The following is a 13,569-nucleotide window of genomic DNA, read 5'->3' as shown; positions in this document are numbered from 1 at the left end:
TTATAAACAATATTCCACCAATAATCCCCATGTAGAAAAATAATTACATGCATATTAATATCATAAATGGGTTTAATATGTTGCTATGTATATTTATAAACAATATTCCACCAATAATCCCCATGTAGAAAAATAATTATATAAATATTTATATCAGAAATAGGTTTAATATATTCCTATGTATGTCTAACTACAATATTCCACCCATAATCCCTATGTAGAAAAGGTATATGCATATTATTATTGTTAATTAAATATGTTCATTGTCGGGTGTTAACATGATATTCCTCCAATAATCCCCATGAGCAATAATAATTCTACCCATATTCCCATCAAAAACAGGTAAAATGTAATTTTTATATTACTTCTGTATCCTGTTGTACAGCTGCATATATATCAGCAACTGTTGTACAGCTGCATATATATCAGCAAGTGAAGAGTTAAACATTAGCAACTGCTTCTTGCAACATTGTATCAAGCACTGCAGTAAAGAATAACATATTTTGAGAAACAACAGAGTCATTACCATGTATATGGTACACTGACATCTAGTGAGAGTTCTCAGTATTGCAGCCAATAATCCAATCATCCCATCATCCCAATATGCAGTTTAGTACGTCCCGTTTTATCATTCCTTGTGGACTGGTTTTGGTTTATTGGCTGTTTCAGATTTAAGATACTGTTATATGATTTGTATCAAACAAACTAGAAAAGCTCCAACACAAGGAAGGTGGATCTGTGGGAGCCTAAAGTAGTGCAGTGCCACATCCTCAATAGTAATAGAAATTTGAAAGCACATTAAAAAAAATGGACTTTAGAGGCACCAATTATAGAAAAAATAAAGTAAATTTTATTACATATATATTACATGAAACATGTTAAAAAATACTGCCCAATGCAGTGATGACTAAACCTCTGCAATGTGGCTAAAACACATCAAAAACATGTCAAAATAAAACATATATGTTTATACTGTATAACAACATAAATTGCTAGCGCTACATGTTTCCTCTCTTAATTTCTAAGAGAGGAAAATGAGGCAGTCAGCAATCCTTTTTAATGGCACACAATCATCATAAAATATATGTCTCAAGGAACCAGTAGGGGAACAGTCCGAACAAGATCAGATATAGGGCATGCAAGTGGTACAGTGGACAACACGTGTGGGCGTGGCTAGTAAGGGTGGTAAGAAAATATAGTGAGGTAGGTATATCATGTAACAGTACACAGTGCAATCTAGCACTACATATAGGTATATATAATATAACCGTGAAAATATGATTTGCAAGCAACTGACATATCTTTTAAGTAATTGTTCTGGTGTTTTTTTTTGTGTGCTTTCCTTAGGAGCCATGTCTTTGGCAGGAGCCCAGGGAAATATGTGGGCTGTTGAAGGAGGTAATAAGTTGGTATGTTCAGGTTTGTTAAAGATGACGAAGGCCAATGTGATCCATGCTAGAGTGATGGCAGTGTCTCTACACAGCTCAGGTACATTATATATTTTTTGTTTCCGTTCTTAAAACCTTTTATTTTTTTATTTTTATTTTTTTATGTGGTTGTAGGGGTATAGGCATATTTAGAAAATATTTTATTTTGGCTGGACAGTATACAGGGCAGCTTTATGCTGCCAAGGAAGCAAATTAAATTTTGACTTTATGATCTGAGCTTCAGAATTCAACTCCTAAAATTAAATCCCCACTAATAAAAGGTAAAGATGAGTGATACAGTGAGTAAAGCCGTCCATAGACTGTTCGAATCTCGGTTGGTTTAGCAGGGGCTGGCCAAGATTTGAATCATGTATGGGCTGGCGGAATGTACCCAATCGATCGACCATCAACCAGCCCGTCCGATTTTACTTGTGTTTATTACTAGCAGCTATTACAGCCACTAGCAATAATCGCTGTGTTCACGGCACCTTAAAAATCTATAAAGATAAGGCAATATTTCATTTTTGTCTAATGCATGTATAAATTCACTTACTGTTGACTGACTCAATACCTCTAGTCTGTTAGAAGAATTCACTACTTGTTTGGCAAAATAATACTTTCTAAGATTAAACTTTCCTACTCTTAGTTTGAGGTCATGTCCCCAATGTGTTTTTAATCTTGGCTTCATATTGAAAATGCTGCCCTCCTGTAACTTATTCTCACCTCTAAAGTATTTAAAGGTTTCAATCATGTCTCCACTTTACCTTCTTTACTCAAGACTGTATATATTTCAAGTTCCTGATATGTTTTATCCCTCAGACCAATTTTGCTGCCTCTGGACTAGTTCTATCTTATCAATATCTTTGTGTAAGTGAGGTTTCCAGAACTGGACACAGTGATCTAAATGAGGTCTCACTAAAGATCTGTATAGGGGAATCAGAACCTCCTTCCTCCTGCTGGTGATCTCTATTAATGCCCATCACTGCTTTCCATCAATGCCCATCAGTGTCGCCCATCAGTGCCACCTATCAGTGCCCATCAGTACCACCTATCCGTGCCACCTATCAGTGCCCACCAGTGCCTCCCATCAGTGCCACCTATCAGTGCCCATAAGTCCAGCATATTAGTGCCTCGTCATCAGTGCCACCTAATCGGTGCCCACCAGTTCAGCCTATCAGTGCCACTTCATCAGCGCACATCAGTGAAGGAGAAAAATGGCTTAATTACAAAATCTATTGACAGGAACTAAGTAAAAAAATTATTTTTTCAAATTTTTTGGTCTTTTCTTTTAGTAAAAAATTAAAAACCCAGCAGTGATTAAATACCACCAAAAGAAAGCTCTATTTGTGTGAAGAAAATTATAAAAATTTCATCTGGGTACAGTGTAGCATGACCACGCAATTGTCATTCAAAGTGTTACAGCGCTGAAAAATGGCCTGGGCAGGAAGGGGGTGTAAGTGCCCTGTAGGCAAGTCGACCGCCCAATATCGTTATACGTTGGCACTTTGAAGAGGGTTATCGTTGTTATGGCAGCAGGTAGCTGCCATAACCCCGGTATTCTCTTCTTCACTGGGCGGTCAGCTTTCAGATAAAAGTGGTCTCTGCAGCAGATTTGCAGCGAGATCTCTTTTATCGTTGGCGGGAGAGGAGCCTCCGTCGCGCTCTGGTGCCCTCTGCTGTTACCGGAGCGGTCGGTAGCGGTGGAGGCGATTGGATTCTTCTCCCTGTGTGGTATGGAGCTGAGTGAGGGAAGATGGCTCCCACTCGGCTCCATACTATTGCAGGGCGGAAGCAACATCAAAACGTAGCTTCCGCCTATAGCTCTTAAAGGGACTTTTTTATTTTTTAAACGATTTTGCATCTTAGTGTAAATATGAGATCTGAGGTCTTTTTGACCTGACCTGACATGCTTTTTTTCTATTACAAGGGATGTTTACATTCTTCTAATAGGAATAAAAGTGACACAATTTTTTTTTTAAAAGAGCAGTGTAAAAATAAAGAATAAAAAGTAAAATAAATAAGAAAAATTAACGCACCCAGTCCCGCCGAGCTCGCGTGCAGAAGCGATATCACCATGATCGTTAGAGCGAGAGTAATAATTCTAGCCCTAGACCTCCTCTGTAACTCAGAACATGCAGCCTGTAGAATTTGGAGATTTTTAGGGGTAAAAGTTTTTCACCATTCCACGAGCGGGCGCAATTTTGAAGCGCGGCATGTTGGTAATCAGTTTACTTGGGTTACCATCATCTTTCACAATTTAAAAAAAAATTGGGCTAACTTCACTTTTGTATTATCTTTTAATTCAAAAAAGTGTATTTTTTCCAAAAAAATTGCGCTTGTAAGACCGCTGCACAAATACGTTGTGACAGACAGTATTGCAACGACCGCCATTTTATTTTCTAGGGTGTTAGAAAAAAAATATATGTATAATGTTTGGGGGTTCTAAGTAATTTTCTAGCAAAAAAAAAAAACCTGTTTTAAACCAGTAAACACTCAAATCTCAAAACAAGGCTCTGTCCTTAAGTAGTTAAAACAGGTATTGTAGCTCTGTTTTTGTGGGCTTTCTTCCACAATCAAAAAAACAACTTGGTCTGTAAATAGGTTTGCAACCACATATTAGTCCTAGTGTTTCCTAGTGTGCGTATAAGTGTTACAGGGACATTAGATTGTGAGCTTCGTTGGGGGAACAGGGCTGTAAAGTGCTGCATAATATATAGTATGAACTTAGTTCTACTGTGCATTTTTTTCATAAAATCCCTATTCTTCTTCTACAAAAAAAAGTGTCCCATTGGGAAGATTCCCATTTACTTAAAGGAGTTGTAAAATCTCCAGGTTTTTCATCTTAATGCATTCTGTGCATTAACCCCATTCTATGCATTAGGACGAAAAACCTGCACTGCAGCTCCCCCCAGAGCCCCCCTTTTTCTTACCTGAACCTGATTGTTCCAGCGACATGCACAAGCCCAGCAGCTCCAGCCGCCATTGGCTCCCGCTGCTGTCAATCAAATCCAGTGACACGGGAGCCATGGGCTGAGTCCTGCTGTCTGTGTCAATGGACGCAGCAGCAGGACTCGGGAGCGCACACACATGGGTGCCCCATGGATAGCGTCAATCCATGGGGGCACCCAATAAAGGAGGAGCCAGGAGCGCCGCCTGAACACCCCAGAAAAAGAGGGTTGGAGCGCTCTGTGCAAAACCTTTGCACAGAGGAGGTAAGTATAACATGTTTGTTATTTTACAAGGAAAAAAACAGAACTTTACAATCGTCTTAAGTAAAGGCACTTTAAAGTGATATTAAAGGCAATAATTTTATTTAATTTTTTTAATATCCAACATGTTATACTTTGCTGCTCTGTGCAGCGGTTTTGCACAGGAAACAAGAGAAAGACCTCCACCATGTCAGATGTAGAGTATGGTGGTCCCATTCCTGGTGCAATAGAACAAAAAGAAATACCCCCTAAATGGGACTTTGAAAGACCACCAACTCTGAAGTATAAAAAATATCCTTTAATAGTGAAGATAAAGACGTATGACGTCTACACATCACATAAATACATCAAACAAAAAAAACGAACACCAATACAAAAAATGAAATACACAATAACATATGTACTCTCCGAAGGGTGGTGTACCCCAAAACCCAACGCGTTTCCAGTATTTTGATACCTTCATCAGGGGTTGAGAGTTGAGTGTATATACATATGTTTTAATTCGATTGGAGGGATTCCATGTTCAAAGAACAAAGGAGGCAGTTAAGCCAAGATGAGTGTCAGATGGACGCCAGACCGGAGTAGTAGGAGGCTTGAAATGCAACATCTGTGTAATAACATGTGCTTGGCCGCGATGAGGTTCCACCAAAAAACAATAAATACTTATGGAAAGTGCTTGGGACAGAAAAATGCTAGAGCTTTAGGTATAGGCTACATAGCGGGCGGATAATATCCAGCAGTCCCAGGTTAGATGTGTCCTGTGAAAGTGGGGGTCCTGTGTGTAGCAGTCCTCGGTGTCAGTGCCTCAGCGGTTTTGCACAGAGCAGCCCCAATCCTGCTCTTCTCGGGTCCCCCCGCCAGCGCTCCTTGCCCCTCCCTTCTGTTGAGTGCCCCCAGCGCAAGCAGCTTGCAATGGGGGCACCCAAGCAGGCGCTCTCCCGAGTTGCTGCTCTGAGTGTCCACACACAGAGCTGCGGCTCAGACCCACCCCCTCTCTCTCATTGGCTCACTGGCTGTGATTTACAGTAGGGACGAAACAACTAATCGATTATGAAAATAGTTGTCAACTATTTTCATAATCGATTAATTGGTCAGCTGATTAGTTGGCCTGCATACAGAAAGCATTATTTGTTTACATATCAGGAAATACAGTGCAGCACACATACAGCTCAGTACACCATCCATGCATGTGAGTAAGAGCCTGGGAACTTGTGAATGTGTGAGGAGCAATGCCTCATGGGACATGTAGAACTGGCAGGAAGTGAGTGGGTCTAAAGGCAGATGTTTTTTTACCTTGGTGCACTCTATACTATTCTATACTATACTTTGCAGCTTGCTATTGGGGCACTCTGAAAGCAGAAGGAGCCAGAAGTGTCGGCGGGGGACCCCAGAAGAGGAGAATCTGGGAAGCTCTGTGCAAAACCAATGCAAAGAGCAGGTAAGTATGAGGAACACCGATCGGTCTCCTCCCCTTGTGAATCCCCTCCCCCCACAGTTAGAATCACTCCCTAGCAACACATTAACCCCTACAGCGACCCCTCCTGGTTAACCCCTTCATTGCCAGTCACATTTATACAGTAATCAATGCATTTTTATAGCACGGATCGCTGTATAAATGTGAATGGTCCCAAAAATGTGTCAAAATTGTCCGATATGTCCGCCGCAATATCGCAGTCACGATAAAAATCGCAGATCGCCGCCATTACTAGTAAAAAAAATAATAATAAAAATGCTATAAATCTATCCCCTTATTTTGTAAACGCTATAACTTTTGCGCAAACCAATAAATATACGCTTATTGCGATATTTTTTACCAAAAATATGTAGAAGAATACGTATCGGCCTAAACTGAGGAAAAAATTTGTTTGAAAAAAAAAAAAATTTGGATACTTATTATAAAAAAAAGTAAAAAATATTGTGTTTTTTTTTCAAACTTGTCACTCTTGTTTTGTTTATAGCACAAGAAATAAAAAAACGCAGGGGTGATCAAATACCACCAAAAGAAAGCTCTATTAGTGGGGAAAAAATGATACAAATTTCATTTGGGTACAGTGTAGTATGACCGCGTAATTGTTATTCAAATTGCGACAGCGCTGAAAGCTGAAAATTGGCCTGGGCAGGAAGGGGGCGAAAATGCCCTGTATGGAAGTGGTTAAAGACTGTGTTCAGGAAAGATCAGCATTTGAACCCAGAGAAGGTGGAGGCTGATAGACTGGAGGTAATTTAAGTAATTACAATTACATTTAAAGTAAACTTTTATCAGTATTGTGCATTATATTTAAAATGATCAAATCCATACAATAAAAAAAATCTCAGCTTTTATTACTATAACCGTTTCCCGACCGGCTCATGTCTATTTACAGGGGCAGAATTGCACCCCTGAACAAAACCCCTTACAGGGTTTCCTTTAAGAGCCACCGGAGGAGCGCTCCGCTGCGCAACGGTTGCCGCCAGCCATGCCCTATCGCGTGCACGAGCGCCAGCACGGGGATTTATGTGTGTAAACACAAATCCCTGTGCTGTCAGAGGAAAGGAGACATGTCGTTTGTTCCTAGTAAGTAGGAACAGCGATATGTCTCTTCTCCTACTCAGTCCTATTCCATACAGTTATAACACATTGAGGGAACACAAATTTAACCCCTTGATCGCCCCCTAGTGTCAACCCCTTCCCTACCAGTGACATTTACACAGTAATCCGTGCATTTTTGTAGCACTGATCGCTGTATAAATGTAAATGGTCCCAAAAATGTGTCAAAAGTGTCCGATCTGTCCGTCACAATACCGCTAAAAATCGCAGATCATCGCCATTATTAGTAAAAAAAAAAATAATAATAATAATAATGCCATAAATCTTTCCCATAGTTTGTAGACACTATAACTTTTGCTCTAACCAATCAATATATGCTTATTGCGATTTTTTTTTTTTCTTTTTTACCAAAAATATGTAGAAGAATATATATTGGCCTAAACTGATGAAGAAACTTGTTTTTTTAAAACATTTTTGGGGGATATTTATTATCGCAAAAAGTAAAAAATATTGTTTTTTTTTTTTCAAAATTGTCGCTCTTTTTTTGCTTGGGTACAACATTGCATGGACCAGGCCATTTTTTTAGATACGGCACTGCGTCACTTTAACTGACAATTGTGCGGTCGTGTTACGCTGTGGCCAAACAAAATTTATGTCCTTTTTTTTCCCCACAAATAGAGCTTTTTTTTGGTGGTATTTGATCACTTCTGCGTTTTTTTCTTTTTTCTTTTTTTTTTGCACTATAAGAAAAATACCGACAATTTTGAAAAAAAACAAACAATATTTTTTACTTTTTGCCATGATATCCAAAAAAAACCCGAATTTCTTCATCAGTTTAGGCTGTCATGTATTCTTCTACATATTTTTGGTAAAAAAATCGCAATAAGTGTATATTGATTGGTTTGTGCAAAAGTTATAGCGTCTACAAAATAGGGGATAGATTTAGGGCATTTTTATAAATTTTTTTTTTACTAGTAAAAAAAGCAATATTTTGCAGGACTGCGACATTGCGGTGCACAGATCGGACATTTTTTACACTTTTTTGGGACCAGTGACATTTATACAGCGATCAAAGCTGATTACTGTATAAATGTCACTGGCAGGGAAGGGGTTAACACTAGTGGGCGAACAATGTGTTATGTGTTCCCTAGGGAGGTGTTTCTAACTGTGGGGGCAGTGTAGGGACTGGAGGAGACAGATCGCTGTTCCTAATCACTAGGAACAGCAGATCTGTCTATCCTTCCCTGACAGAGCGGGGATCTGTCTGTTTACATTGACAGATTCCCGTTCTGTCTCTTTTGGGAGCGATAGCGGGTGGTCTGCAGACATCTCGGCCGCCGGCCACGCGCATCCGCTTCAGAGTCGCGCCCCCTAGTAGTCTTAAAGCGTCCGACGTACCATGACAGCGATTCGCCCAGGTGAGCCAACCTGCCGCAGTACAACTCCGGTGGCTGGTCTTTAAGTGGTTAAATAAAATATTTGATCTCCGAGTCTGATGATATTTACCAGATTCAACCTCTAATAGTAGTATATACAGTGTATCTCTTCTGTCTGTTCTCCTCAGAGAGGATTAGAAATTTTGCTCCCTAACCATATAGTTGCTTATTATATTTACTAATGCATATAGATATTTAAGCGTAAATTGTTTGTTTTTTTTTAACTTTACATTTTAACTAAATTATACACCACACTTTAAGATTATTTGATTAATCGAAACAATAATCGGCCAACTAATCGATTATGAAAATAATCGTTAGTTGCAGCCCTAATTGACAGCAACAGGCTCTCGTGCACATGAGTGAATCGTGATGGAGCTCAGGTAAGTATAGGGGGGGTGGGGGCTGCTGCACAGAGGTGGTTTTGTACAACCTTGAGCCTTTAAACCACTTTAGGTGATTATCCATATAAATATTCATAAACAGCCTATGCAAGTACACCAATAAAGTACAACACTGTAACTATTCCTCAGTGAAGTGCTGCAAGTCCATAAAATAATCCGAAACCCAATCAGTTTTCAACTAATTGCAGCATTCAGTCTATTAAAAGATCTCCCATATCCAATAAATATTCGACTGTTCAGGTAATTGGGGCCCCAAGGAGGCTGGAGTGTATCAAGGTGGCGGTTAACACCAAAAAGCATTTTTTTTTTTTTTTGAAAACGGGAGATAGAAGATTTCCTTTAGAGACTGAAAGCTGCACTTGGTTGCAGACTGATTTTTTTTTAACGGATAATTTTATGGACTTGCTGTACTTTGAGGATCATAAGCAAATTTTTTTTTGTTTTTTTTTTTCAAAGGGACACGACTCTGTAGACAACACTGTACGCATTGGGGTTGCTTTACTAAAGGCAAGTAGATTTTTCACTTTGCAAAGGAAGTTGTGCTTTTCAAGGGCATTTTCCCCAGGGCTTAGTGAATGAGGTGAAGCTCTACTATTTAATCATGTGCAAGCAAAAATGTTGTTTGTTTGTTTTTTTTTTCTTACCCGTGGTTGAGTACTTTTTGTGAAATTTCACCACATTCACTAAGCTCTGGGGGTTAATTCACTTGCAAGGTGCAACTTTGTTTGCAATTTGAAAATCCTATTTTCCCTTTGTAACCTAACCCCATTGACCGGCTGATTGCTAGGCTAGAATGCTGTCATGTGGGGAAGGGGTTCCTTAGCCCTGTGTAAGCTCTGGCTCGGTGTATGCTTTGAACTTGCACAACAAATTAGGCAAAGGGCGTGGGACTGGCTAGGGAATGCATGAAAGATACTGTGTAAGTACAGGCTTTTTTGTACATATGCTATCCAGCAAACCTGTTACTTTTCCTGGTGTGGACAAAGTAGAACAATGCTGATCTTTTACCACCCCACACTTGTGCTAAATTGTTATTGCTAATACAGGCTTTGGATCCTGATGGTAGTTGGGTCAGAGGGTCATGTACAGTATGTTTTATCATCACATATGACCTCCCTCCTCACAGCTACAAATGCAACCTGCAGCTGGACCGAATGTGGATTTGGATGTTGTGTAAGTATTTTGAATGTTCTTTTGCAGCCTTGCAGCCTACACAAACATTGCAGGAGAACTGAGTGTTAGACCTGCTTTCATTAAAAATACTGCATTATGACTGTATTTGGCAACATACCATCTTCCTGCAACATATACTATATTTTTGGGTAAAAAGCATGAATTTTAAAGTTTTTTTTCATTAGTGTTCTGACCATATTCCTTTTGGAATATGCATATAAATTCATTTATAAATAGTAATTTGTTATTTAAACTTAGAGTTTACTTTGCTTCTTGTATGCATAATGTCTTTTGCCCAATATTGCAGCACTGTATTGTGATTCGCCAGCAGAGGGAGCTTTAACTCTGATATATAATAGCAGAATGGCACATTGATTCTCCACCTGTGTAGTTCTTGACATATGTACTAAAAAGCTTAGGCATATGAAAACTGATGTTTTACAAATGCTGCTGGTAGCTATACATCTTGGTTCCCCATAGGAAAAAATCCAGTATGTGGACTGGTACACTTGTCTTCACTAATAAAGCAAGGTGATGGTGATTATATATATATATTTTTTTTGTAAACTTGTTTTGTAAATTTGTTGTGTAACTTGTTTTATTCAGATGTGAACGCAACATATTCTTTGACATATTTAAATATCTGCATTACAATTTATCCGAATGGTAAAAAGGGAAAACTTTAAATGTTCCTGGTGTTTTTTTTCCTTACCAAAGTCATAAGGGATGACTAAAACTAAATAATAATGGCCCAGGTTGTGCTTGTATAATAGAAGCAAAAATGAATACAATGAATCCATTCTGAATGCCAGCTCTGGAAATCTGCCTTCACTCTGTTTTGTAAAACCCACTAAATGATAAGCTTACAGGTGTGGATTGCACTGCCCTTTCTCCTTGTTCTTCAAGGACTTTTCACCACAATCCTATAGTAATCTTTTTAATATTGGCTATTTCGTAGTAAGGATATTATGCAGTTATTTGTTTTTTTCTCTGGAAAGACTGCTGGCCCTTCAGGTTTAATGATGGTCAGCATCATCCAACACATATGTGGACCCAGGCTGTCTTGGACAAGTCCCCCCAGGCTCTAAGTGCTCTCAAACTGATCCACACTCGCATTTCACTCAGGCAAGGAAGAGGAACCACCCACCGCTAAGGAAGAAGAGGAAGGACCCATAATGTCACTGGGCAAGCCTGAAGACTGCAGGATTTAAGAATCTAAGAATGCCAGCTTTAAATTTGTTTTAAATAGGTTGGCCCAATTCCAATACATAATGACGGTACCATTGTGTGCACTGTTATATGCTGTAGTAATGTTAGCTACATACATGGGGGGGGGGGGGGGGGGGGGGGCTGCTGTGTTCTGGCAACAATATGGGCGACTTTCCACCTTCTGGTGGAAATGAATTAAGTTTGGCTTAGTGCTTCTCCAGCATTTGGGAAAAGCCTTGCATTTTTTTGTGTTTTTTTTTTTTTTTTACAAATTCTTTAACAAAGAAGCAGTTTCCAGTACATCCAAACAACAAGATTGAATAAGGTACATCCATTAATGTTAAAGTGGTGTTCCCATTATAAAAAAAAAAAATTAAAAGTCAGCAGCTACAAATACTGCAGCTGCGGATTTTTAATAATCGGACACTTGCCTGTCGCAGGGTCCAGCGATGCAGGGGATCGAAGCCCCACTCGTCTCCCCCTCCGTTCGGCGGTGCCGGCATTGTAACTGTGGAACTGTGTGAACTGTGAAGCCACAGCCGGGCATCCACTGCGCATGCGCGAGCGGCGCCGTGATTGGCCGCGCAATCATCTGGGACCTGTCACATGTCCCAGATGATTGACAAGAGGGAGGGGGCAGAGCTGAGCCCTTCCTGCGCCGAGGGGAAGTGATGTCAAAAGCCCAGGCACTGAAGGAGGCAGACTACGAGGGACCCCCTAGCAACAGCCATTTAGAGGTGAGTAAAAAAAAAAAATTTTTTTCCAAATGTGTTTTTTTTTTTTTTTTAGGCGCATTCATGAATTTTTTTTTTTTGGGGTGGAACACCACTTTAAGTACAACCATAGACTTCTGGTGGTCATGACTGCAAAAAAATAGTAAACTGGGATTGATGACATCTAGTATCTCACAAAAGTGAGTACACCCCTCACGTTTTTGTAAATATTTTATTATATCCTTTCATGTGACAACACTGAAGAAATGACACTTTGCTACAACAAAGTAGTGAGTGTACAGCTTGTATAACAGTGTAAATTTCTTTATCGTACATCATGGGACACAGGGCCTTAAGTAATTACTTAATGGGTTATAGCCTACCGTCAGGTGTTGACACTGGTAAACCCTAATTAAGGAAGTTTACTCCCTATATAACCCCTCCTCCTTTCAGGAGCACATCAGTTTTTTCGCCAGTGTCTAAGGTGTTGGTCACGAGTGTAGAAGTACTCTGAGGAGCTCCAGGAGGGATCCATGCTGGATTTAAATTCCTCCATTAAAAGAAACCAGATCCATCCAGAAGTGCCACTGAGGCCTAAAATGGATGATATCTGGGACCTCGTATCCGATGCACAAGATTTTGCCTGTAATGCCTCTCTTAGTAGGGCTGGACCTCAGGAACCCAGGGCTTAGGTCTTGTTACATTACCTCAAGCTTCCTGATGTGGGGTGCTATACAAGGCCCAAGGCAGTTGGACCCCGTTTTTAACGGACCCAGTCCTTGAAGGTTTGTTAAACGTAAACTGCCGTGATGGGTGAAAGCTGGATTTTCTGTTAAATCAGCAAAATCTTGCGGCGAGGACAAGGTAAGGAAAGAGAGACTTAGATACAGTATCCACAAAAGTGAGTACACCCCATTTTTGAAAATATTTTATTTAATCTTTTCATGTGACAACACTGAAGACATGACACTTTGCTACAATGTAAAGTAGTGAGTGTACAGCTTGTATAACAGTGTAAATTTGCTGTCCCCTCAAAATAACTTAACACACAGACATTATTGTCTAAACCACTGGCAACAAAAGTGAGTACAGCCCTAAGTGAAAATGTCCAAATTGGGCCCAAAGTGTCAATATATTGTGGGGCCACCATTATTTTCCAGCACTGCCCTAACCCTCTTGGGCATGGAGCTCACCTGAGCTTCACAGGTTGCCACTGGAGTCCTCTTCCACTCCTCCATGACAACATCACGGAGCTGGTGGATGTTAGAGACCTTGCGCTCCTCCACCTTCCATTTGAGGATGCCCCACAGATGCTCAATAGCGTTTAGGTCTGGAGACATGCTTGGCCAGTCCATTACCTTTACCCTCAGCTTCTTTAGCAAGGCAGTGGTTGTCTTGGAGGTGTGTTTGGGGTCCTTATCATGTTGGAATGCTGCCCCATGGCCCAGTCTCTGAAGGGAGAGGGGATCAT

At 40.1% G+C, this 13,569-nt stretch overlaps 1 protein-coding gene across 1 annotated transcript in view; it reads left to right on the top strand.

Annotated features, from left to right (window-relative positions):
- PCYOX1L (prenylcysteine oxidase 1 like) overlaps nucleotides 1–13,569 on the top strand; it is a 76,383-nt gene that overhangs the window by 51,457 nt on the left and 11,357 nt on the right. Inside the window, exon 5 of the mRNA XM_073620579.1 lies at nucleotides 1,348–1,488. Coding sequence (XP_073476680.1) covers nucleotides 1,348–1,488 — 141 coding nt within the window. The remainder of the gene's footprint in view (nucleotides 1–1,347; nucleotides 1,489–13,569) is intronic.

The sequence above is a fragment of the Aquarana catesbeiana genome, linkage group LG03 (assembly GCF_042186555.1).
Source record: "Aquarana catesbeiana isolate 2022-GZ linkage group LG03, ASM4218655v1, whole genome shotgun sequence".
NCBI lineage: Eukaryota > Metazoa > Chordata > Amphibia > Anura > Ranidae > Aquarana > Aquarana catesbeiana.
Note: the sequence above shows the minus strand (reverse complement) of the source record. Positions and strands in the feature narration are given on the sequence as shown.